At 37.7% G+C, this 26,377-nt stretch overlaps 2 protein-coding genes across 3 annotated transcripts; both read right to left on the reverse strand.

Moving 5' to 3' along the window:
• Positions 1-9,596, reverse strand: faim2b (Fas apoptotic inhibitory molecule 2b). Of its 2 annotated transcripts, XM_084394492.1 has the most exons (13): positions 9,498-9,596; positions 7,595-7,918; positions 6,615-6,678; positions 6,458-6,534; positions 5,587-5,651; positions 5,045-5,098; positions 4,904-4,954; positions 4,779-4,818; positions 4,274-4,311; positions 4,105-4,192; positions 3,860-3,955; positions 1,008-1,061; positions 1-904 (listed from the first exon to the last, which is right to left on the reverse strand). In XM_084394492.1, the coding sequence occupies exons 2-13, from the start codon at positions 7,607-7,609 to the stop codon at positions 755-757; spliced, it is 792 nt and encodes a 263-aa protein (XP_084250618.1). In that variant the 5' UTR covers positions 7,610-7,918; positions 9,498-9,596; the 3' UTR covers positions 1-754. The 2 variants fall into 2 exon arrangements, with proteins under 2 accessions (XP_084250618.1, XP_084250619.1); XM_084394493.1 differs by lacking the exon at positions 9,498-9,596 and having other exon boundaries at positions 16-883; positions 7,595-7,734.
• Positions 9,597-11,143: 1,547 nt separating this feature from the next.
• Positions 11,144-22,610, reverse strand: nr1d4b (nuclear receptor subfamily 1, group D, member 4b). The gene is made up of 8 exons (XM_084395676.1): positions 22,042-22,610; positions 17,185-17,514; positions 17,008-17,096; positions 16,708-16,852; positions 14,036-14,592; positions 13,752-13,937; positions 13,087-13,297; positions 11,144-12,237 (listed from the first exon to the last, which is right to left on the reverse strand). The coding sequence occupies exons 1-8, from the start codon at positions 22,055-22,057 to the stop codon at positions 12,041-12,043; spliced, it is 1,731 nt and encodes a 576-aa protein (XP_084251802.1). The 5' UTR covers positions 22,058-22,610; the 3' UTR covers positions 11,144-12,040.
• Between the last annotated feature and the right edge of the window lie 3,767 nt (positions 22,611-26,377).

A 26,377-nucleotide genomic window follows, 5' to 3' on the forward strand; every position in this document is an offset into this window, starting at 1 on the left:
TCATGCCTCCCTGATGCCACAGTTTTATATCTACTTTATTACATTCATAGACAAAAATACAAAGTGCTTATTGAAGACAGATTGGTCATATACAAGCAGAAGTGCTGCAGTGCATTATGGGTATCCAGAAATGACTGACTGAACTGAACGAACAAACCAATCCAGAATGAACTGTCAAATACAGAACAACATATATGTGCAAGTTACAGAAATACATGCATTATGAAAAATGACATGCAATACACAATTACAAATTGTGATCATTCAAAATTGGTTATGACATTTTCAAATTATGTTCAGTCATTGTTTGTTTTTCACAGTTAGTTGACACACAACATTTATACAAAAAACTGATTAAACAGTATTAAATAATAGAGCTTAATATAAACTCTGAACCAGCCGAGTGAAAACTGTTATTAACATCATCTGCCATTAGCAAAATGCTTTATCTTCATTTTTTGTGGCCAAGATACAAACCCACATTTGATGTACATTTTTTATCTTAATTTGTATGTATTATTAATTTCAATTGTATTCAAATTAAACAGTCTCAGTCATAGTAAATGTTTTAGATTCTGACCTTTGAATAAGTTAACACACAAAGCACATATTCACATTACCTGAGAAAACACTTTTACAGTGTTGATTTTCCTTAAACCTACCGAAACTTAAAAGGCCACATACATTGGGTTTGCAGAACAGTTTGGGACATTAATAGTGTATGTGATGGAGGACATTACTACACAACCGTGGCTCATTCTCGACCATCACCAAACAACTGCAGCAGGAACGTGAACAGGTACACCACATCCAGATAGAGACTCAGAGTGGCGAAGATATACTCTTCAGGACTCATGGAGTATTGCTTGTTCCCCATCAGCAGCTGCAAATCAAAGGCAAGAAACTGAGACAGAAGAGACAGAGACTCAGGTCAGTCCACATTATATCACATAGTAAATCCTCATTATTTAAAACCATAATCCTTTCTTGACTAATCTGCTTCTCACCATGGTAAACACCACCGCTCCTATGCAGGCATAGACCGCATGTAACCAGGGGACCTTTTAAAAGAGAAACAGAAGGCGACTAGAACCTAATCTAGGACAGAGAATGGTTTTGTACGGATTGGGACTGGTATTATTAGCCAGTATCTAAAAATACAGTCCATCACACTCAACATGCATTATGTACGCATTTCTTTGGATGTAGTGAGTGAAGTAACGCATTACTTTATAAATGTAGCACATTCATATCTAAGTTACTTTTCAGTTTAATTAATTTGCTTAAACGTTTTTTAAATGACTGAATTAAAATTCTCTCTCTTCTCCATAATCTAGTCACTTAGACATACACTCGTGTATGGGAACCAGTGTTGAGTAAAGTTATGCATTTTTTTTCAAATTTTAGTTACTTTTTTAAATAAGTAACACAAGTTACTTTGTTTTCCCTTGTATTGACTGACAGCTCTCCTGTCTGAGTTTTGTTGAGTGAAATCGTCAGTAAATAATCGTGAGTAACTGCAGAGGTGTTGTGTGTGAACATGATGGCTATTGTAGATCTAAATGTGAGCGTTTACTCATCTCACTTGAACAAAAACACTATTCCTCAAAATGGATAAAAATAGAGAAATGCAAACGTAGAATATTATGTGAACCTCCTATAATGTTAAATTACACAAATATACTTTATGTATTGAATCTCACTTTATTGACCAATGTCTTTGCTGCTGAACTTTTATGAACCAATTAGGGGGGAAAAAGAGTAAGTTAAACATCATATTTGTGTTTCATTTTTCTTTGTTTGTATTGCTAAAGTAAGAATGTTGAACTTTCTTCTGCATTCTATTTTTCTGTAACACAGAATGACATCACAGCTGAAAGGTTTGTCTGAGTGGCGCCCTCTACTGTACAGGCGTGAATTTGCATTTCCTTCAGCCTGAGGATTATTCATTTCACTTTTGGGGCCCTATTTTAAGGATCTAAGCGCATGGTCTAAAGCGCACGGCTTAAGAGCACTTAGGGCCCTATCTTGCACCCAGCGCAATTGACTTTGTACACCGACGCATGTATCATTCCTATTTTGCACCCGACGCACAGCTGACTTTTCCCTCCACAGACGCACGTCGGTAAATTAGGGAATGAACTTGCGCTCCCGGGGGCGGTCCAGCGAAAAGAGGAGGCGTGTTTGGGCGCAAACGTTCCCTGGTGCTATTTTGCAGTTTCAGAAAACAATTCCGCCACAGACCAGGAGAAACCTCGTCTAAAGTCAGTGGCGCGTTATTCAGATGCTATTTTAAGGGCGCATGCTTGGCCATAATGTAGCGTGTGCACAACGCACATACACTTTGCTTATCTCATCTACACACAGACGCAGCAGTTCACATTTTTGCAAATCATACATAATTACAAGGAAAAATATTAACACACGAGGGAAATCATTGTGGTGTCCATGAAGATGTGAAAAAATAGGCATAAATCTAGCTTACACATTTACCCAAATTATCATACGCCTGTTTAAGCGAAGCTAATTTGTGTGTGTTTCTCCATCCCCAATGTCACTTCTCTGTGTTTTACGGCCCTGACGAGAACGTCGGTCTCCTCGGCTGTGAACCGCTCCTGGCGTGCGTCTGGCAAATCCGCCGTTATAATAGCAATCCGCCATTGAACAAGTGCGCCTGCTCTTAAAGGGAATGTGAGATGACGCTCTGATTGGTTTATTTCACGTTACGCCCAAACCACACCTATGAGTAATGAAGCTACTTCAGACCAACACATTTTAGATTTGCGCCGAGATCCGCCCACAAAGTTACTTGCATTTCGCGTTTGATACTTGCGTTTCAGATCATTAAAATAGGGCCCATAGTGCGAGACCGAATACACTTTTGCTAGTTTAACGATGGGAAAAATGGTCAGCGCTCCCGGCGCATGGTCTAAAAGGGTTGTCTCTATTCTCTTAATGAGTAATGGGTGTGTTTTGGGCGTAACGTGAATTTTAAAAATCAGAGTCTCATCTCCCATTCCCTTTAAAAGCCAGTTGCGCTCGTGCAATGGTGGATTCGCTATTTACATGACGGAATTTGCAAGCGGAAAAACTGAACGCTTCTGTACCATGCAGACCATCTACGGGACAAATTGTATGCGCGTTGTGAACCCGCCTATAGGTGCACATTACTAATGCCCTCTTTAAATAACAAATAAATATTGTGCAGTTTATTTCAGTTTCCTCAAAATAGCAATGCACCAACTGAACTGGTTCTCAGACCAGCAGCCCATGGCGCACAAATAGGCGCAAATGCATTTGCTATTTAAACAACGTGGCACAGGACGTGAAAACGAAAACTGCGTCGGGCTGAAATTGCCTAAACACACTTTTGTCACGCCTGGCGCTGCATTGCACAGGCCAGGGTGTGTGATGGGGCCCTTGGGTCTATATTTGCCCCCAAAAAAGACCTTCAGGGGTTTGTACAGTTGTACAGTAGGTAATATAAACCATAATGTTAAGAGATCATTTGTATGGTCAGGAAATGAAGGTGTATGTTATATAGGCTATGTTGTTGAATGCATTACTGCGTTGAACACAAAAAAACGTTTCTGTACAAAACCCCCCCACAAGTCCTGGATGAGAGCGAGCCTTAACCAGCTGAGATAAAAGTAATGCAAAAGTAATGTAATGCATTACTTTACATAAAGAGTAACTAAGTTACCTAATTAGTGACTTTTTAAGGGAGTAACGCAATATTATAACGCATTTGCATTTAAATGTAACTTTCCCCAACACTGGTCCTGAACTCTATTTATTCAACAGAGTGGGAAGCTCAGTGAGGTTTGACTATAGTTTACTTGTACTTTCTGATACTTACATAGCCAAAGGGAACCACGAATCCCATGACAATAGCACAGAAAAACATGACCATACACAGAATGAAGAGAAGACCTTGGTATGAGGTGATGTCAATCTATAGAGACAAATAAATCATATTGTTGTATTTTGCATGTATAAACATTTGTACTTATTGTACTTTATAAAAGCAATATGATAAAAGACACCAATGTTCACTAAAAATGTAAATTTAGTAATATTAATGATTGGAATAAAGTTGCTCACCTTGCTCTGAAAGCTGAAGATGGTGACGCACAGAAGCACGGTGGCAGTGATGCCAATGCACAGCATCACAGACTTGGTGTTGTAGAAACTGTAGGAAAAACGACCGTAATGGTAGTTACAGTAGATATTAAACAAATGTATTGCAAACGCGTAACAGATATGTCATTACCTGGAGATAAAACCCAACATGGAAGCCATGCTCAGAGTCTTTGGTTCACAAAAGCATGCAAAATAAATGACAGCGGAAAAAAGGGGGAAGAAAATAATCAAAGAACATTTAATTATATGAATGCAGTGTAATGCAATCAAATGCAAACATATGGCTCTAAAATGATTTTTGGGCTACTGTAGATATTGGCAAACCTGTACTTTACACTCTTAAAAATAAAGGTTCGAAGAGGAAGTTTTGGCAGTGATGCTGTAGAAGAACCATTATTGGCTCCTCACAGAACTCCTCAGTTCTTCTTTTTCTTAGTGTGAAGAACATTTGAACGATCGAAAGAACTTTGGTGCACTTTGAAAGGTTCTCCATGGATGTTAAAGGTTCTTCATGGAACCACCGATGCCAATAAAGAACTTTTATTTTGAAGAGTGTACTTGAGGTGAGGGACTGATTTACTTTAGCATTCAAGTATTTAATTATAAGTTGATGACATTTTTAAACAAATACTCACAAAGATTGTAAGCAGAATAAAATTCCATGGAAACTGCCTCCTATAATACAGAAATGATATTGGGTAAATGTTTTCCTGCTTATTTGTCATATAGAATAAGTGTATCAACAGTTTCATGAACTGACCTCAAATCACCACAGCAAATCAATGTGAAATATGTGACGAGAAACAGAAGACTGCAAAACACACATTGCTGATGTTAAAGATCACTAAGTGGAACATTTAAAAGCATTTATGGCCATGTTTTAATGACTGATATTACGTACTTGGACATGGAGTATAAAATAGGATGTGTTTGAATGTACATCCTCACCGGAGCACTGAGAAAAGCAGAGGAAAAGACGTTAGGAGTGTCAAAAATCAATACTTACTATAATACGCTTCACTGTTCAAAAGCTGAGGTCGGTAAGATTTTTCTTGTTTATCTTGTTTGCTCACCAAGTTAAAACAGTGAACACAGAAATATTATTGCAGTTTAAAATAACTGTGCTCTCTGTAATTTATTCATGTGATCAAAGCTGAATTGTTTAAAAAAGTGGGACAATTTAGTCCCAAGTATAGTATTGGAATAGCACACTTACAAGTATACTCCCAGTACACTGATATTATAATTACTACATAAGGTATACTTTACTTGAGCGTACTTAATAAAATAAACTTTAAGTTTTTGTTGCCAAGAGTTGTGCTGCTTCATATTTTTGTGGAAACCGCGATTTAAAAGTTGAACGCGTCCTTGCTGACTACAAGTATTCATTTCTTTACAGTAATAATAATCCATCTGCGAACAGTGTGCAGTTTTTCGACTCACTGGAACGTGAAGAGAGCGATGACTGCGACTGTTGAGAAGAGCTGCAGCATCAGGATGGAAAAAACCTGCCAGAAATCACAAGACACATGTTTATTACAAGCATTTTGACTTGATCATCCTCAACACACATTTCATTTGAATATTTAAAGGGATAGTTCACTTTGAAATAAAATTTTGTTATGTTTTAGCTTACCTCAAGGGCATCCAAGATGTAGGTGTCTTTTTTTCCGCAGTAGTTTCAATTTTGATATTTTTAGGTCAAACCGTTCTTGTCTGTCAGTCATATAATGCAGGTCTATGGTCACTGTCTCAAAACACAAGCACAGAGTCCAAATTAAAACAATTCCCCATCGTAAGTACACATTGATGGCCTAAGACACGAAACGAGCGGTTTGTGTGAGAAAACCCGCGGGCGGGTATAGATGTATACACTAGATGTCGCCTTCGCTACTGCAGTTCATTGGAACGAAACCGTAGCCAAGGCGACATCTATGTATATATCTATACCCGCCCACGCCGTCAGATCATTTGGACGTGTGCTGTGTTCAAGAGATAACAACGATATAAATAATGTTCGTTTTCTCACACAAACCGCGCGTTTCGTGTCTTAGGCCATCAATGTGTACTTATGATGGGGAATTGTTTCATTTGGACGATGGGGAATTGTTTTAATTTGGACTCTGTGCTTGTGTTTTGAGACAGTGACCATCGACCTGCATTATATGACTGACAGACAAGAACGGTTTGACCTAAAAATATCAAAATTGAAACTACTGCGGAAACAAAGACACCTACATCTTGGATGCCCTTGAGGTAAGCTAAAACATATCAAAAATTAATTTCAAAGTGAACTATCCCTTTAAAGCGTCACCTTTCGTATAAAGATTCGTCTAATAAACTTGTCATCCCAGGAAAACGTTCCTTCACCGTAGTAGTAACCAGGACATCCTGCAAAAGGAAAGATAAATGAATATATAAGAGCAGAAATCTATATTTGACAATATTTGTGAGAATGCTTTAATAAGCACCGGCGTTGGCCTCGTCGTAGCTTGGCGGCATGTGTCCGTCCACAGTCTGGACCGTCGGGGAAATCTGTCGACACAAACCCATGTAATATTGAGGCCAATAACATGCTGCCAAATCAGCAATGGTTATAAAATACTCTGAGTAAACTTTAATCTTTGATTAGATTATTGTTTATAAGCTTATGGATATATAATCCAATACAGAGATTAACTGACCTGTGCAAATGAAACCATGAAATACAAGACATATTGTCTCATGAAAAAGATCATTTAGATTGTGTGTATGAATGCAATATGTAGGCTAATGCAGTCGGTTTAATTCAAATATTCTTTAGTGGAATAAAAGTGAAAATGTTCTTATGTCTCTGTAAAGATCTGATCTATAAACAGTGGTAATAATCTCCTTATGGAAATATGCCAGCAAAGCATGCGGTGTCTTCTGAGGAACTACACACACCTCTGAAAGCAGATCCAGTTCAGTTCAATTACATTTATAACCATTATTTCATATGTTACTTTATTATATTTACATCATTACTTGTAGATTAATTCAGCTTCACTTTACTTTCACAGTTTACAGAGTTCACAGAAATTCCTCTGATTTCTATTCTATTGTTATGTTACCTGATCTTATGTTGTTGTATTCTATTCTTTTCTATTCTATTGTTCTGTTATATTCTATTCCATTTTTCTGTATTGTTCTGGTCTGTTCTACTTTATTGTTCTGTTATACTCTATTCCATTGTTCTGGTTTGTTCTATACTATTATTTTCTATTTTTCTGTTTTGCTCTGGTCTGTTCTATTTTATTGTTCTGTTATATTCTATTCCATTTTTCTGTATTGTTCTGGTCTGTTCTATTCTATTGTTCTGTTATACTCTATTCATTTTTTCTGTTTTTTTGTTTTGTCTATTCTATTCTATTCTATTCTATTCTATTCTATTCTATTCTATTCTATAGTAACTGATAAAACAATACCTTACCTTTTTCTGTGTCATTGTCAGTGATGTTTTCCACCGATGTGAGGATACGCTGTGGTTCTCAGAGGAAAGCGGAGAGTTTCAGTCGGTCAGTGTGTGTGTGTGTGTGTGTGTGTCTCTACAGTGGAGATTTATAGTATCTATCCAGGCTAATCCCTCCAGCAGGGCTTTAGTTCATTCCAGCAACGTCTCAGCGCTGGAAGGCATGATGGGATTGAGCGGGAAAACACAAGCTTCATAACAGATCTTGGGCTTCTCCTTGGACATGTGATGCAACAGGTGTGCTATATTTAGAGTTATATAGCATGTCATGTATGTAGGACAAACCTGAAAGGAGAAAGATGATGATGATACAGAAGTACATGTGAAGACGACATATTATTTGAGTACAAAATGTTGGAAAGGTGTGGGTTTGTCTTGTCTTGTTTTGTATTATTATAAATTCAAGATACATTTAGGCTACTTGAGAAGCAAAATGAGTTGATATTGTGGTTTTCTGAAAAGAAAATCATAATGAAGTGAGTTTATTCTTAGAATAAGATCAAATATCTGCATGTGTGAAAACAAGTTTCTTTTTCTGACTCCATTGGCAGATTGGCAGATGATTTAAGAATGAACTCACTTCATTTCGATTCATATTCAGTAAAGACGACTTCATATCTGAAGTCATTTAGCTTCTCAAGTAAATGTATCTTAATTGATTTAAGAATGTTTAGATATATTCGTACTGGAAAACAAGACTGAGGAAGAAAATCATTTTTGCAGTGCATTGACACAGACAGCTCTAGTGTTATATGGGTTATTGCATAAATGTGTTCTTGTTGTTAAAAAAAGAAATATATTTAATATGTATTTCATACATATTTTCATTAAAAAAATAGTTACGATTGTCATAAGATTGATACATAACTTGGGGAGACAACTTTAGGATAATACCCTAACAATATTAAATAGAAGAAAATATCAATAAAAGAAAAATACAATAAAAACTAACTTTTTAATTCAAAATGTTAATATTTGATAATAACAATAAGTTAATACCGGTAATGCACACAGTAGCCTACTGCTAGTTCATGTTCATTTCATTGTTCACAAATATTGTAAAGGAACGCAAAAGGCTTGTGGAATGGCCATGTTTTTTATATATATTAAATATGATAAATACAGTGCTGTAACATGATTGTACATCAAGAGGCAGTCGTTTATTTCCATGACAGTTTAACAGAAGAGGCCGGACAGCTTGTCACGATATGCACAATATATGGGGAAAGTTGTCACATTCAAATAAAAGTAAAGACGAATTTTCGTTCGTAGACGTGTAATTTACATTCATAAAGTCATTGTAAACTAACAATAATTAGATTTAGCTGTTTCATTTAGTGTTTTGAGATTCATATTGTTGATATACTGTTTAAAAGCAATTATAGGCTAGCTATATCAATATGACCATATGTGAACGCACATCTACAATGTTAGCCTATGTTATGTTATTATTAGTAAGGAACGTCTAGTCTCTGTCAGGTTGTTGTGGGTCATGAGACTCATGAAACGGTGACTTCATGCTTTAGTAAGCTGCTTCTGTAACGACTGTTAAAGGTTTAAGGGTTTATTTCTAGAAGCCTGCTTGTCAGTGGGCCAAACTATAGTAGCCTACGAGAGCTGTTTATTTATATGTGCTGGAGGGAAAGATTTGATCAGTTCATACATTTCCTGGGATTCAAACCCATGACCTTGCCGTTGTCTGAGCTACAGAAATGTCATTTCCAAAGTCATGTCAGAAATATTTATGAAAGTTATGCCATCTAAGCTAACGTGCTGGTTTGTCGGTAGAGGGCGCTCTTCAGTTTATTACGGCCTGGTTTCTGTCCAATAATCATAACTTTTCTTGTAATAACTAATAACTTACCAGAGTCCACATAACAAGGTTTGACTAGCGCAGGTTTTTCCCTATGGTTTTTCCCCCTCCATGTGTTCAAACATTTCCGGTTGAAACAGGAAGTTGGGGTAGGACATGCTGGAGCTATGAACATTATTTTTGTCATGTTTTCCTAAAAAAAAGAAAGACTGTAAGCTGCAAATATGTGCAATAATACTAATTGTGATATAATATATATATATATATATATATATATATATATATATATATATATATATATATATATATATATATATACAGTATATATAATATTTTATTGTTTGTTCCCTTTAAGATTTAAAAAATGTAACTCATTGATGTTATCTTTGAAAAAATTCATTTTATTCAGATTTTTAGTTTTAGGCTAGCCAAACATAAAATTGTTCCAGATGCAACCGATGAATTGTATGATGAGTTCAGTCTCTGTTTCATTACTTGCTTAGCTTGCAAGAAAATATACATATATATATAAACATGATTCCAGTGAAAAACTGGAAAATATGTATTGCACATCGACAGTATACTATAGCATAAGCTAATTTGCCCTAGAATTGCCCTAATTGGGTCCCTAGAAAGCCAAAAGAAATAAAAATAAAAACTACTCATAGAATACAACTAACACAGGATGTCATAATACACACTAAAATACATACCTAAATGACCTGTAAGGATGCTTCCAACCCTGGCATGAATAACTAAATAAATCAAACATTTATTAAATAAATACTTTTTTTTTTTTTTTATGATTGAAATTTATTCAAGCTAATGCCGTTAATGTTAGCCCACAGTTCATTTAAATGTAGTATGGCACAGTGACCTCAAGAGGGCGCACTTACTGTATTTAAATGCCATATCAAACATTATTCATTTGGATGTACAATATTTATTTATTTGTGTATTTATTTGTGTATGATCCATTAATACTAACACTCTATTTTCTAACACTAACACTCTTCTCTCTGCTCTATATCTATTTATAAAAAATGACATATACCGGTACTGTGTTAGACTAAACTGGGAAGGGTCACAGCACTTATTGTTCTATTGTTAGTTTCACTGCTTCTATTGCTCTCCTCATCTGCAAGTCGCTTAGGATAAAAGCGTCTGCTAAATGATTAAATGTAAATGTTAAATGTTGTTCATATCTGGAATCAGTTTATTCATATATATTCATATACATTTGATATAGGCTATATTTGATAACCTATATATATTTTACATATTTGATATACATACAGTACATAAATATATATATATATATATATATATATATATATATATATATATTTATTTATTTCTGTCTTTTTGTTATTCACAGGTATGTTTCATTCTGTATGACCAACGTTCAATATTCTAGACTCATTATTCTGTGCTATATTCTGTAATTGAAGGCAGCGTATGTGATGTATGAAATGAAACAAAGATTCCATTTGGAACCATGGAGCCATTATTTAAATGAAGGTGAAAATCGTGGCATAGATCACATACATCATACTGGTCCCTTCGCCTGTTGCTAGGAGACCATAGTGCACCATCAGCATTCCATGTGCAAAGAAACGTGCAGTGCTCAGGATATTATATATATATATATATATATATATATGCGCATGTATACAAAATACTCAGATTTGCAAAAATTGAAATGTAATTTTTTAATATCACATAATCTTGCCATCTCTATAGTAAAAGATAAACATAATACATTTACGAAATATACATTTAGATGCACGTGAAACAAATGAATTGAGTTTGTGTAGAAATGCTAACGTCCGCTTTGCTGCTAACTCATCTTCGCCAATACAAAAGACACTTTCAGAAAATTCTGAACTGCAAAGGGTAGAAAATAAACCATATCCATGCAGAGCTGTTGAAAATGACATTGGCTTAACAGTTTAAATACAAGATGAGATGAGCAGTCCTTTCCTCATGACACAACCTGGTATTATCATGATATTTCCACACGTGAATTCATACTACAGTCTTATACAGTTATGAGAAACTATCATACATTTCAATTATAATACATGTTTTTTTACACTCAATGCTTTGACTGTAAACAATATTTATAAAGGTCCACAAAGAGATATAAGAATGTGTTAGAGGAAATGATTGAATTATGAGCTAGCATCTGAAAGGTTGTACAATGTGTTGAACAATATGATAATGAATGCATAGCATCTGGAGTGAAAAGAATATTTATAATGTCCCAAAACTTCAAACTGACACCGATCTTTCAATGCGAGATTACTTTTCTGGTTATAAAACCATCCATCCCCTCATAATCTCGTAGTCAAATGTCCATTGTTGGAAGAAAAATCTATTCCCTCTTCTTGGATTTCTTGAAAACTCTCCCGAAAAGTCCAAATGTCCAGCATCTGCTCCATTCTTTAAAAGAATCCTTACGTTGCATTGGAAAAGTCTGACGTGGTGAAGCGAGTCTGTGTAAGTGCGAGTCAGATGTTCATCCTGAATTATGCATGGCTTGTTTGTACAGAAGAGCACCCTGAGTCTGTGTTTTAGGTCTGGCGTGCGTCTCAGGGGTCGATGTGGAAGGCGAGGAGTTTCTCGGAGTGCTGGTTGTTGAGTGTCCTGAGGTCTGGCAGACGCAGCAGGAGTTTGGGGAAGAGTGCGCTGTCTTCCGGCCTCCTGCGAGTGATGAGAGCTCGGAGAGCGCCGATCAAATCCTCCTGGAGCTGCTCGACGGCTCCCACGTCCGATATCCCTGAGCGATCTGACACACAGAGAAATAATCATGAGTACCTGGAATACTGGCTCTGAGTACACACTCATGATGTAGACATTACTACTCTCTTCCAAACTCTAGTGAAATGCTTTGCTGTCCTTCTAAGGCCCGGTTCAAACAGAACGCGGTGCACGGTCTAGAGACGTGTTTTTTAAAAGTTGAACTTAACTTGAGCGCCACGTTTTTAGAACGGCGTGTCATGTGTGAGATGCAAGTGCAGCGGTTAAAGACGTCCGTCTAGCGCGTTTACTTTGAGAAACAATGCAAAAAAATGCGTTCTGTGTGAAGTGATTTAAAACACTCATGGGTGGCAACTTCACTACACAAATAGAGCTATCAATTGAAATGTATACTAGTCTAAGCACAAAAATGGTGCAATAAAAAAAAAAAAAATTCTATGAAAGTTTGTTTCCGCCACAGAATAAAACAAAAAGTATTAGATATTTGCGTCTTTTTAACCTCACAATACTGACCTTTTCTCCGTTCAAGTTTATAACCCACAATTCTAACTTTTTTCTAACCAAAAAAAAGGTTGCAATTAAAAAAAAAATGTCATGATGGAAACTTTTTTTTCATAATATGTTCATCAAAATAGAATGTTTTTGCATTTTCTTTGACTACAGCCACCATTTTGGATTTTAGTATCGCATTATCCACAGAGGACACATGCGATGCTGATTTGGAAATGGCCCAAAATTATACATCTATACTGTTCAGAACAGCCATGTGAAAAGCACAGCTGTGATGCCTAAAAATGTTGCCTAGTTGGACATCTCCCTAGCCCTGACGCACTTGAAACATTGCTTGCGTGTGATAATTATTAGGAATCCAAGGTACCTGCAGAAACCAGCACCACAGCCATGAAGAGACCCATCTCATCGGCCTCCAGACCCATGTTCCCCAGCTTCTCACTGAACTCAAACATGGCGTCCAGAAGACTGCCCATGCCAAGCACTCGCAGCGATGCCAACGGGTAGGTCTGACCATTGAGGAATGTTACAGTCCGTTCCTTGGCATCAAACAGCGAGCAGAACCTCACCATTAGAACCTGCAATGAAAACAATGATGTTAAATAAACATTGGGTCGTGTAAAGTGCATCACAATAACTCTCAAAGACTTTATTCAATGAAATATAAGTACTGGACGCTTAGTTATTGAGTACTGAAACAAATCTGTAAAGATATTAGTCTAGAGTCTTGCACAGTCCGTAAATAGTTGTCCGTAACACCATGTGATTGAAACTGCTAGGGATCGGATCCATGATCGAATTGTTCAGTTGAGTCAAATCTTTTCAATTAACCAATTGAACCAGTTCACAAAATCAATCTGAACCGAATCAATCCTTGGGACGTGATCTTGAGTCAACAATAATTTGGTCCTAAATAACTGTTCTATGAGCTAAATCACAGCTCTTAGTTCACCCTCAATAATAAAACATAGTTATATACTAATAAACATCAATAGGTTTCTACATAGAAAAGGCAAAGTTGGCGTTTCTCACCTGAAAGGTCCCTGCCTTCAGCAGCATGACCTGATCATGTTGACTCAGTGCCTGAAACCCGGGAATGCTCTTGGCAAACTCAACCACTTCTTTAACAGCTGGAGTGAAGCACTGGGAGAAACTCTCCCAGACCTGTTGACTGGAGTGACTGGCAGGGGACACGGGACATGCATTGAGAGGACATGCCTGGAGAAATACAGAAAGAGACCAAATTAATCTCTTAGATTCTAAAAAAACTAAGTTTTGCGATGTGCAACAAATCATATGCCCTCATAGAAACCTACCAGAACTTTAGCGCCAGGACTCAGTCTCCAAGGACAAGACGTCTGAGTGGAATAACTGTTGTGCTTCGACGGATAGCTTTGAGAAGGTGTGGTTCCCTGACTGGGACTTGAGGATTGTGGGAAGTTATAGTGACTGTTGTCTATGGCCTGGATTGTTGGTTTGTTGTCGTGGCTGGCGAACGGGCATCTGGATTGGGAGAGGCAGTTTGTTGTGGAATGTACTGGATGTTCCTGCGGTGAGACGCTTGGCTGAGGATGAGACTGGCTGTAACCGGACTCTTGCATTGGATTATGACGGAAGGAAGAAGGACTGTTGTTATTGTCATCGTCAATCTTCACCAACACCTTCTCCCCGTTCACAAAGATGTTTCGGTAAGCTTGCGAGATCGCACCGATGGCCTCTTCTGATTGGCCGTCTCCAGGGCTGGTGGGGGTCTCGGTCGGTGAAGAACAGTTGATGTCCATGGACGCCGATTCATTAAGGCTGTTCATGTAACTCTGCATTTCGTCCAGTAGACGTTGTTTCTCACGCTTCGGGATGCGTCCAAATCGCACAGCTAGGAGAAACGGGGGATTAAATGTCACTAGGTATAATCCAATCATACAATGCAAAGGTTTCACTCAATTTACAACTGTCAATAATGCAGTGAGGTACGAGAGGCTGTGCTGTATTGTGAATATAGTCACGGCTAAAGGGGATTGTTAGGTCGAACATGCACTGGAATAGCTTTATTGGTTTATTCTTATTTTACTGACAAATCAGCATTCAGGATCCATTTTATAAAAGACATGAAACAAGATTACATCACAGAGACCACTAATCGTTCATATCACATTGGTCTACAAAGCTTCGTTCTGTTCTACTTCCCCCTCCTCTTTCTCATCCGATCTCTCCCTACTCCGCCTCGCAGCTATTCATAGATCCTTCAGCTGTATAATACACCTCCCTATCCTTCTGTTCATCTCTCTCTCTCTCTCTGTGTCTCTCTCCCATTGGGAAGTGGGTTAGTGAGTCACCCGAAGCAGAGGTGATGTCGGTGAGGGAATGAGTGATGGAGTGATTGACAGCAGGTGAAATGATACAGTCATGAGGTCAAGGGTTAGCAGGTGACAGGTGAAAAGGGCAGAGAGAAGAAGGCGTTAGAATAGTTAAGTGGTGCAACGTTGTAGGGCAAAGGAACATGATATGATGATGAACTAGACTGATAAGTGTTGAGCAATGTGAAGTGCCTTCAGAAAGCAAGGTTCGGTTGAAACTGCTAACACAAGCACTAATGCAAAACCAGATCTTTAGGCCTGTAATATAACAAGGCTTTGTGTGTCTCGGGGTGTCATATAGCACCCTCACGTGAAGGTGTTGACCAGTGTAAAAGGAGAAGTCAAGGTTTCCGGTGACAAGCTCAATGACATTATAAATGGAGGAAGATATACCATCTACTGTAAAGCAAGCGACATACAGTATTAGCTACGTTTTTTTGGATTACAATACCCTGAAAAGTTCAATCCATAAAGGTTCTTTATACATTCATAAACTTTCAAATTAATTGGAAATCTTGTGCAATTACAGCGTGAGTTGCAACAAGGGAGGAAAACAAGGTCAAGTATGTCATGTGACGTTGAAATATGATGGTGCATGCGGTATCACTTTACTTTCCCGCTTTTTAGGTCACCTAAATATGTACACTAGCCCCAGAAAATATGATTTATTATCAGCCCAGTTTACAAAGCTCCCCAGAGACAGCAGTGTCCTGTATGGGCAAAGTGTGCTAGAGGACAAATCGAAAAGATATTTTAGTGTATTTATGCATTACATCCAACTGAAATAAATGTTCTTAGCTTCTGGGTTACATCGACAAAGCACTTTATTAAATCCCAGCGAGCGTTTAGATCTTAATTAATCCTGCAATACAGCAAACGAAGACCTGGAAACACATTAAACTGCAGTGTACTAGGAGCTCGGTGTCCCCAATTCCCCAAATTAACCTGATTTGCAGCAGATTTTACAGTGAGCGATGACTTGTGGGATTTCGGCGTGCCCGCGCTAATAAATCAGCGGTGAAAGGAAACTGTCAGCCATAGGTGCAAACATTACAGAACAGATGGTGGATGCTGGGTTGAGGAAATAAAAAAAGGAGAATTGAAAGAATGTTTTAAATGCGCTGGAAAGGTGTGATCACATTAGCGAAATTTTGGAGCAAAAAGGGCAATTGTCCATTGTCAATAGTAGTGATGCATGAAACACCACTCACCCAGAGGTCACTTTCAAACCAAGCAGCTTTCTTTTTTTTTGGTTGGTCAACGAATCACATTTGCGTACCAAATTTGAACCTACATGGGGGAATTTTTTGCCCTCACTCGAAACTCGCAGATTCTATGCATTGCTATGCAGTTGCCAATGGACAAACTGCAAGTGTGTTGCGTGTGGTTGTCAGGTGGGTTAATACTGGACTAAGACCCTCTATATCTGGTCTCCAGATCGGTGTTAAATTGCTTAGAAAAGTGCAATTACTAGAGTCTACTGGGGGGTTGCTAGGTGGGGGTTTACTCAACCAACAGCATTCTTAACACTGGTTGGTAATACTGATGTTTCCCTCAGCAAACACTTTAAATAATACAGTCATACCAAGAATAATAATGCTTATTATTAATAACTGTATGTTTTAAGCTCTTACCATCTCTGGACATGCCGACAGAGAGGCACTTCTTAAAGCGACAGTGCTGGCAGCGATTGCGATTCATCCTCATGATCATACAGTTTTCATTCTTCACACACATCTTATAATTGATGTTCTGCTGGATACTGCGGCGGAAGAAACCCTGAGGATAAGACAAAATCAGAATGAATGCGTGTGTGAGTAAAGCAAGCAACGGGGACATGAACTGACTAGTGACTTCTGCTCAGTTTAGAGGCCAACACTAAGCACATCAGTTATGCATTTTGAGAGTATTTTAAGAGTGAGAAGCATCCTCACCTTGCATCCTTCACAAGCATGGACACCATAGTGAAATCCTGACGCAATATCCCCACATACTTTGCAGAGCAACACCATACCTCCGGTTTCTATAACACAAATTTGAAATGAGTTAGCAGTGGTCAATGGCACAGAATTTGAGACGAAATGATCAAAAATGACTCCAATAATACTCACTAGTAAAGGTACCCGTGAATCCAATGGGTCGCCTGCCAACCATTGGGTGAGAGTAGGAGTTTTGCCCTGATGACGTCACGGTTGGTGTAACGGTGTTGACAGAGGAAACACTGCTTACTTCTGGAAATTGGAAAACCAGTTTGTTGCCCCTTGCAGAATTGCCACTGGTTCCAGCTGAGTATTTTTTAGGGGCTCCAAGATCAGTGAAGGAGACCTCCTCGGGGGATGAGGGTTGGGAGGATGGAGACTGGGTCTGGTACCCACTGGATGGGCTCCCTGGACTGGGGCTGGCACTTCCGGTTGAGCCTGCATAGTGAATCACTCCTTCACCTGCGTGTGTGTGAAGGAGAAGAGAGAAAGAGAGGGGGAAAAAAAGAATATTTCATGAGGATAAGTTTGTCTTGTTATTTTAAATATCTAGTTCAGTTCTAGACGGAGCAGATCCTTAATGCAATATGCATGCCATCACATTGTTCACTACATGGCTCTTCAAGCTGATTGGTCTCTGGTACATCAGCAGCCAATGAGCTCGCATGCTCAACATTTAAATAGTCTGGTGTAGTGTTTGCTGTAAAGCGGTCCTGCAGCCCTCCACCTTCCCCAGCTCCACCTGCCTAGATCTGCTACGGGTAATTTCATGTGTGGTATATCACGGCTACATGCTCACAGCAGTGTGTCTGTGAATGTATTTACATTAGCAATTCTCCGTACTTGCTCTACAGCAGCACCAATAACAGTCTGCCAAGACCATATACATTAACATTGTCATATCCATTAACATACCAAACTATCCCTATTGGTGTCATGATATAAATATCTAAATGAGCAGAATGGGAAGGCTTTCATCTTTAGCTTACATTTCCATTGCACTCTACACAGTTTATTAAATGTGACTACTTTCATGTATATTCACTTCAGTTTTACACATTTTGCATGTTTAAATCCATTCTGCGGGATTCAGCAAAGCTGTCATATAGCTAAGGCTTTTATGCAAATCTTAAACAAAGATAAACGTGCAACTTCTTAGTTACCAGCCACATTGTTACTCTCTGAATCAGTTAAATGTCAGCAATGAACTGAATGGTATTGTAAACTGAGTGGGTGTGGTCTATTCAGAAATGTGTGTATTTTTCAAAAAGCTGTCAAGCTTACATTGACTTCTAAGTAAAATGTCTCACATGTTTGAACTCCTCACTACTTTCAATCTGGCTAGCTCATCCGTCATCATGAATCACATGTTTCAAACCTCGCCAGAAGAGGGCTCAAACATGTGAGTAGTGTGCCAGACTGCCAGGATGAGCCAGACTGACTCACGTGTATAAGTGTAATGCTGGGGAATCGGATTTATTTCAGAGAGTCGGTTCACTTCAGTGATTCGATCCGTTCGTTTCGCCACAGCTTTCCAAGAATTGCATGGCGGTTTTAACGAGCTCAGTGTTGGTTAAATTAATACACCTGTTTGTTAATATGATTGCGTGTTACATTTTTTTTAAGTGGAATTCGCATCTTCCAGTTTAATGTTGCCAAGTGTTTTCCTCAAGCGTGTTTTTCTTGCGTGTTGTCTCCATCGTTGCAAAGTTCTCTCTACTAACCTTCCCGAGTCTGTTAAACCGAATCATTCAAAAGAACCGACTCAAAAGAACAATTTGTTTGTGAATCATAAACTCGAAGAACTCTCACACCCCCGCCTCACGCGCTGCGCGCTCCAGAGCTGCCAGCCACCTGACCGTCGACTCACATGCACTCCTGACACAGTGAACGCCCCGAAAATACAAGCCTCTTTCCGCAGTCCCGTGTCTAAAACAGCCGCAGTACGAGAGAGAGAGAGAGAGAGAGAAACACACACACTGCCAGCCTGCTGCTCACGTTTGAAGAGGGCTTAAAAACAGTAACCAGGGCCAGGTTTATGCGCCCGTGTTTGTAATACTTGAGTCACCGGAAACTGGAGTGCATGCATGAACGTGCACGGTCACGTTTGCTCGACATACGAGCTTGTTTTTGTTTTCGCCTTGTTTTTTTTTAAACGCAACTCATTTCACCTCTACTAACTCACTTGTTTATATGACGTGCATGGATGAAATATAGATATTAGACTACATTAACTGCTTTTCCCAATTTCATTTCATCCTAGTTAAACATTGTTTTCCACGATTCTGTATGACACATAATTTCCCCAAACACAAACACGTTTCCTTTGTATTGTATCTCACATGCACAAGGGTGAATGAGAATAAGAGAATAAGAGGAAGAATGAAGAAATGAATGGGTTATTGAATTTGTGAAACCTGCTGTTCAGGAAATCAAACATCCCTCTTGATGACATTCTGAATGCTGACAGGAGTGCTGTGTTTGTTTAATAAGGTAGATTTTAGGCTATGTTTAATCACTTATTGACTTTAATATTTCAAAAACATTAGTAGGCTATAAATGTACACTTCATATTATACTATGTAGTATTAGTAGCCTACACTGTTAAATTAGGTACAGTCAACTTGGATGTTTGTCTTTTCATCTTAAATTACATTAAACTGCTGTATTGCATACCTTGTTGTAATGTACTATAATGATAACTACTGACATTTTGTATCACCTGGAGTGTGATACTGTCAAATAATATAATCCTATGCTTCCCCTAGGATTATCTGAGTGTGTTTCTTATGCATTATTTATATATTCTTCATGTTAATGTTTTCTAAAGGCAGTGTTGAATGATTAACAGAAAAATGATAAACGCTAAAGGACTGAACTATATTTGAAACCAGTCAAATGATCATTAAGTAAATGGCAGGTGAGCTCTCAGTTGTGAGGCTTTGAAGGTTTGTTCAGAGAGCTGGATGCCCTCAGACATGCGCTGCCTGCTGCTGAAAACTAGGTCAATATTACTGTATCTTTTTGGAGAAAACACAACCTATGTAAATGAAGACTCAGTGTGCTACAAATGAATCATTCGCTTTGTAATATGTTTTATTCTTGACATAAGGAACACTGCTGGATGTTGTACTGGGGCAATGCTTTCTGTTCTTACGTGACGAGTCAATCTCTTAGTCTGTGTCTAGGCCTTAAACGCACCAAGCATCTTCTATCACATAAGGCTGTGCTTGCTATAAGCCTGTGTGTGTCGTCTAACAGAGATCACGCAGGCATAGAAGAACGAACTGAGCTGAAAGCTGTGCCTGTTTGACTTTGACCCAGTGACCAGCCTCCCTCCCTTCAGAGACCGGATGAGATCGGCTGCCGGAACAAAAACACAGGCAAGGAGGGGGTGTGTGTGTGTGTGTGTGCGCGTGTGCCTGGGAAATCAAATCACGCGTGGCACGTGGAGTTCCGAGTTGATCCTCGTGACAGTGAAAGTGAAAGTCTGTCTGATGACAAGCAAAACGTGCAGCTGGCAAACAGAGCGCTTTCAAAGAAATCACAAGCACCAGAATCAGAAGAGTAACACACTGGATATGACATTGACAATATTGTTTATGTGTCAATTCTAAAGGTCATTTCTAACCAGTCCGAAAGTAGCACACTAGTCTGTATAGTCTGTATTAATAGCATTCATAATATGTACAATAAATGTACATATCTGTGCTTTATCATATACATGTCTGTTTTAAAGTTCCCATGTATCATTATTTTACTTGCTGCCAGAAAACTACAGCATCACAATCACACTGGGATACATTCGTTCTGACGGTAACACTTTACAATAAGGTTAATTAGTTAACATTAGCTAATATATTAATAACACGAACAATGAGCAATACATGTGTTACTATATTAGTTCATCTTTGTTAATGTTAGTTAATAAAAAGAATACAAATACAGCTGTTCGTTGTTTGCTCATGTTAGTTCACAGTACAACCTTTGATTTGAATAATGCATTGAAAATAATATTAACTATTCTGCAGAAGTATTGTTCATTCTTAGTTCATGTTAACTAATGAACCTTATTGTGAAATGCAACCGTTCTGACTTGCTAATAAATATCGAAGATAAATGACTTCAGATTAGCCATCTAAAAACACCATTGGCTTATAAGAAAGGTCATGTGATGCCAGTAAACAAAACTCTGGTTTATTGCCTTTAGTGCAGTGTTAACTGTCAGGTTTTCCTCAGCAGTTGTTGACATGCACATCACGTGTTTGAGTGAATGTAAAGGAGGAGCGCGTAAAGATAATGGCCAGTCACTGGCGCACGAGCGTGACTCGGTTAATGAATATAATCACACGTGTGAACACGTTCCCTGTTCGAGAGGGAAACACCTTGACAGTAGATAACCCAGTTTCCGATTTCACCCACCTGTCTTCTGGAGATCACGCTACATGTAAACAAAACGCGGCAGATAGCTTTGAAGTTTTACGATTGTAACTTTGTTATAGCAGCAAGTCGTTGGTTGCTGAGGTCATGCTGAAAAACAACTCACGACTGATTTATGAGGATGATATGTCATGATGTACACAGTCTGTTGGAAGAGCGCGCGAGGGGTTGCACGTGAGTTTGTTTACGCGCCACGCGAGACCGGAAACATTTTGTCAAAACATCGGTATCCGTAACGCAGGCACGCGATACAGTACAAAATGTATTTCGCATCAAAAATGAATCATGTCATTGTAAAATGAAAAACATGTAAAACAATTACAGTCGTCCTTGGCGATATCAAACGTGAGCGTGTATTAATTTTATCTGGCAGTGCACTAAAATACCTATATGTCTCTATTTTACAAAGTTCAACAAGATGTTATATCAACACTGGCTAAGATAAAACAGTGCATACAACTCTAATCGGGTGATTGAAAAATGTCTACATTAATGTAGAACAATCTAGAATAGCTAATACTTATTATAGCCAATACTGCTTTAACTCACCTGGACTGCCGTCCATAGTGTCTGTTCCTGATGTCGATGAAGGAAAAGCGGGAATCTGAAGCGGCTCTATTATAATATTCAGCGTGTTTCAAATTCCGTCCACACAGGTGAGAAGAGAACTTCAAGAAAAGTCTCGAAAAAGAAGAAGCTGATTCTCAAAAGTCAGATGTCCTTCAGGTTAGCAGGGCAATGTGCCGTCCTCAGTGTTAGAGAGCTGAAACACTGTGTACATTACTGTAAGAACAGGCAGAGCTAGTGACCTGGCATCAAGGCAGAGATGTGCAACTAGTTTGAAACGAGCACAAGCATCACACCAAACACGTTTTCAGGTGCTTTAGAAATGTGACTGAGCTTCCCCCTACTAGTTTCCCCCTCCTTTCTGTGCCCTTTAAATTGTTTGTGATGTGCCAAGGACTGTTTCACACGCCCTCTGTCCTTCCCTGTAGTAGCTGCTGTTCTCTCTGTCTCTCTGTCTCTCTCTCTCTCTCTCTCTCTCTCTGTTGTATATGACTGACTGAATGCGCGTGCACTCGGTTGACATTGGAATGCCTCATGCGCGCGCTGCATGTGAGCGCTGTCCTACTGACACAGATTTTATGCTAATGTTCGGAGAGGAGGGGGAGAGCCGTGGGGAAGCACATGCAGAAGAGGAGGAGCGCACCGTGACTGCTGTTTGTTCCCTTCTCACAGCTTTATATTGCTCGAGTTCCTCCTCGCTGCTGATAGGCTTCGAGCCATCGAGGGTTTGCCCGAATGAACATCGCATCAAACCGCCTGAACCCAGCTCGGAAAGGCATCATGTGGGTCTCACGTTTTTAGCCTGCATCACGCACTGGTTTGGATGTAGGTCATGTGCCTAAATTAGCTATACACATAATTTGGTGAAATAATGTTTGGAGAACTCTAACTAAACATTGATCGGGGTATTACTATTAATACTGATACGAAAAACATGTCTGTATTACACTGTTACTGAAGAAATGTGCTTATATAGGCTACACGTCAAAAAATTAAGGTAAGGTTTTTTTTTTTTTTTTTTTAAGAAATGTATTCTTCTTATTCAGAAAGGATGCATTAAATTGATATTTTATATTTAATCTATTTAATGCTTTTATACTTAGGCTACATATCCTCATGAGACCCCGAAAAAAACGTTTTTTTTTTTTTTTTTTTTTTTTTTTGTCATTACATTGTTTAGAGCATAAGAATCAAATGGAGAAAAAATATATTTTATTTTTGAACAAATATATTGTATTTATATGCTATGTCCATTTAGTGGACACCAGGACTCAGTTATTTAAAAAATAAAAATACATGAAATACAATGGCAGCTACGTCATGCGATCCCATGAGTATTCCCAAAATAATATTACATAGTGTTATGGTTTTGATGAGCAAGAGACTTCTTTCAGAAACATTAAATATCTTAATGATCCCAAACCTTTGAACAGTGTTGTGCAAGTTAAACATGTGGCGTTAACTGTAACATACCAACTGTAACATAGTTCAGCCTTGCATATTTCCATATTACACTGTTTTCTAGAATATATGGCCATGTTTTCTTTGTGTTATTTTTATAAAAACATCATGGTCATGGTGAACAGAATGTTACTTGATACGAGTTAGTGTAGGTCACATCAAAAACTGCTCTCTTTTATAAAATTATTTATAAGCCACTTTATACAGCCATCTAGTGGTTACACCATGGCATTACATACGTGTCTCTCTTTTTTTTACTCCCACCAGATGGCACTAATTTACCTTAAAAAATGGATTGGATTGTATAAAAATTGGATAAAAATGCCTTGTCTCTATTCTAATATGGAATATTGCTTTAATTGAAAAATAATGTACAAATATATTAGAATTGATTTTTTTATTATTTTCAATGGGGGAAAATAGCTCATAAAAACTGTATAAATATTGCATAGTGTCATAAATTCCCTTTAAAATTCAAAATAATAATAATAAAAAAAATATTATTTAACACAAATATACTGCATTTGTTTTCCTCAAACAAAAGTTACATTTCAAGGCTTGGGTCACTTTTGACCTGGAGAGAGACGAAGAGAGCCAGAGGGTTCACATCAACAGGAGCCGAATGATCACATATGTGCCCAATCATTTGATGAACTCTTTCAAGGCCTCACTATTGCTGTACATCTCATGACTAAAGTCATGAGTGATTTTATGATGGTCATTCACTAAAGATGAGGTGTGCACACAAACACAGCTGATTGTGTTTACTGAGTCATGTTACATTTATCACCTTCATATCAGGGCTTAAAGGGATAGTCATTTACTCACCCTCATGTTGTTCCAAACCTGTATGAGTTTCTGTCTTTGTCTGAAAGCAAAAGAAGATATTTTGAAGTATGTTGGTGCCCAGACAGTTTATGGACTCCATTCGGATGGAAAATACTATAACTGTAACTGTTTGGTTACCGACGTTCTTCAAAATATCTTATGTATTCAGACAAAGAAAGAAATGACAGAATTTGAATTAGTATTCTCGAAGCTTATTTGTTTGATTTATAATGTTAGCAAGGATTAATAAATACTGTAAAAAATGTATGTATCGTTGTTAGTCAATGTTTTTATTAACAGATGTTAACTAATGAGACCTTATTGTTACCATTTATCATATGAATCACCAACAGACTTGCATGATATGAGACAGTGATTCATATGTCTATGTATTCTTAAAGTAATTTCATAATTATAATTAAAACTATTATAAGTAAAACTAACAAAAATATTACAATATACCTAAAGACCACAAGAATCAAAATGTAATCTGATAATGATGATGGTTGGGGAGAATTATCATAATAGCCACATTTTGCTTAATCTGCTTTTTGTCTTTAATCTGAAAACTATTATTTCTCCATGGCCTTTGAATGTAATGTCGTAATATCATGTCTGCTTGGTCTTCTGTCTTTTTCTCATCTACTCTGGCTTTTTATACTGCTGTTCTGGATCATTTTAAATGTATAAATTTAAATACTGGCATTTCAATAATAAAACAGAATTTAAAAAAAGGTTTTTACTCTGTTATATAAATACAGTCATTATTGAGGATTTGGAGATGTATGTATTCAGTATATAGTTATTTTAATTTGACTTTTTTTTCTTCAACTTGCAGTTGTGCTCATATGAACCCCAAGATGGCGCTCTTACATCAATAAAAGATAGAATTGCCTCTATTTCAATTAATGAGTTGGAATTTGAATTGAAATGCCTGAAGGAAATTTGAATTAGAATTCTTTTTTTAAAGAATTTATTTTTATGTTTAAAATATAGGCTAATGAAACATAAATTAAATTAAGTTATTGCCAAGCCAATATTTAAAGTTTGTCTTGACAATCTTTCCTTTTCTAGTTAAAAACATTTCTTGTGGTTAAATAAGTTGTGTGTGTGTATATATGTATATATATACAGAATAGCATAGTTGTAAAATTATATATATATACACAACTATGCAATTCTGTATTTTGTTTGTCACCTCAATTCATGTCAAACTAAGGTGGTATTTAAAAGACATTCTCTCTTCAACTGAATATATTTGTCGATACAGTCAATAACATTGAAATCCTAAAAATATATTTCTCATTTCTCATCTAAAGCATTATCAGAGATTTTAATTAAACACCGATCAACCCATTTTAATCAGCATTCTGTGTGTTGCTAATATGTGGTATAATATAATACTGTGATATAACAATTATAATCTTGCATAGAATCTGTTTCTACGCTTCCTCGATCCTCCTGAAATGAGGCATTTACCTGAAGTAACTCTGGAATACAGAAGCAGGTTAGTTTCATTGTCAGTTTCTATGGTTACTAATATAGTAACCTGATTTTCGGAACCTTTGTTTCCAAAATATCCCTTCACTGCTCTGGGGATGAAAAGATGAGTAAGTAAAGCGGAGTTTAAAACTGCCTCCTTACCCTGCCTCACAATATATAAGCTAGTAATAATAATGATCATGATTTTGAGCTGTCGGGTCGGATCACGCGGGAAATGTCAGAATTCTCTGAGAGTGACTTGCAGTTTTACACCTAAACCGCTAGAGGGAAGAATCTTCCGTCCTTCGTCGTCTACAGTTAAACTGCTTTCTGGATCACCCCTATTCACTTTAAGATTAATTTTTTTGGGGATAATGATACTAGTGATGTGCCGTATGCAACAAAAATGTAAATACATGCGTTACAATATGTCTGCATGTGCTGAGGTGAAACTGTATACAGAAAGGAAGAGAGAATTAAACAAAGAGGGATCCAGAGAAGAAAAAGGGTTTTTGTCAGGACATGTTGTGATGGGCATGTTGGTAAT

This window comes from Rutilus rutilus (genome assembly GCF_951802725.1).
Source record: "Rutilus rutilus genome assembly, chromosome: 22".
Lineage (NCBI taxonomy): Eukaryota > Metazoa > Chordata > Actinopteri > Cypriniformes > Leuciscidae > Rutilus > Rutilus rutilus.

Excerpts from the sequence above, each read along its gene's own strand:
- nr1d4b (XM_084395676.1), bottom strand. Across the intron at positions 13,938-14,035 it reads GTCCTGGCGCTAAAGTTCTG|GCATGTCCTCTCAATGCATG; the intron begins GTAGGTTTCTAT and ends GTATTTCTCCAG. Across the intron at positions 13,298-13,751 it reads TGAAGGCAGGGACCTTTCAG|GTTCTAATGGTGAGGTTCTG; the intron begins GTGAGAAACGCC and ends TTTTCATTGCAG.
- faim2b (XM_084394492.1), bottom strand. Across the intron at positions 4,312-4,778 it reads TTATTCTGCTTACAATCTTT|ACTCTGAGCATGGCTTCCAT; the intron begins GTGAGTATTTGT and ends TGTGAACCAAAG. Across the intron at positions 1,062-3,859 it reads TCGTGGTTCCCTTTGGCTAT|GTCCCCTGGTTACATGCGGT; the intron begins GTAAGTATCAGA and ends CTCTTTTAAAAG.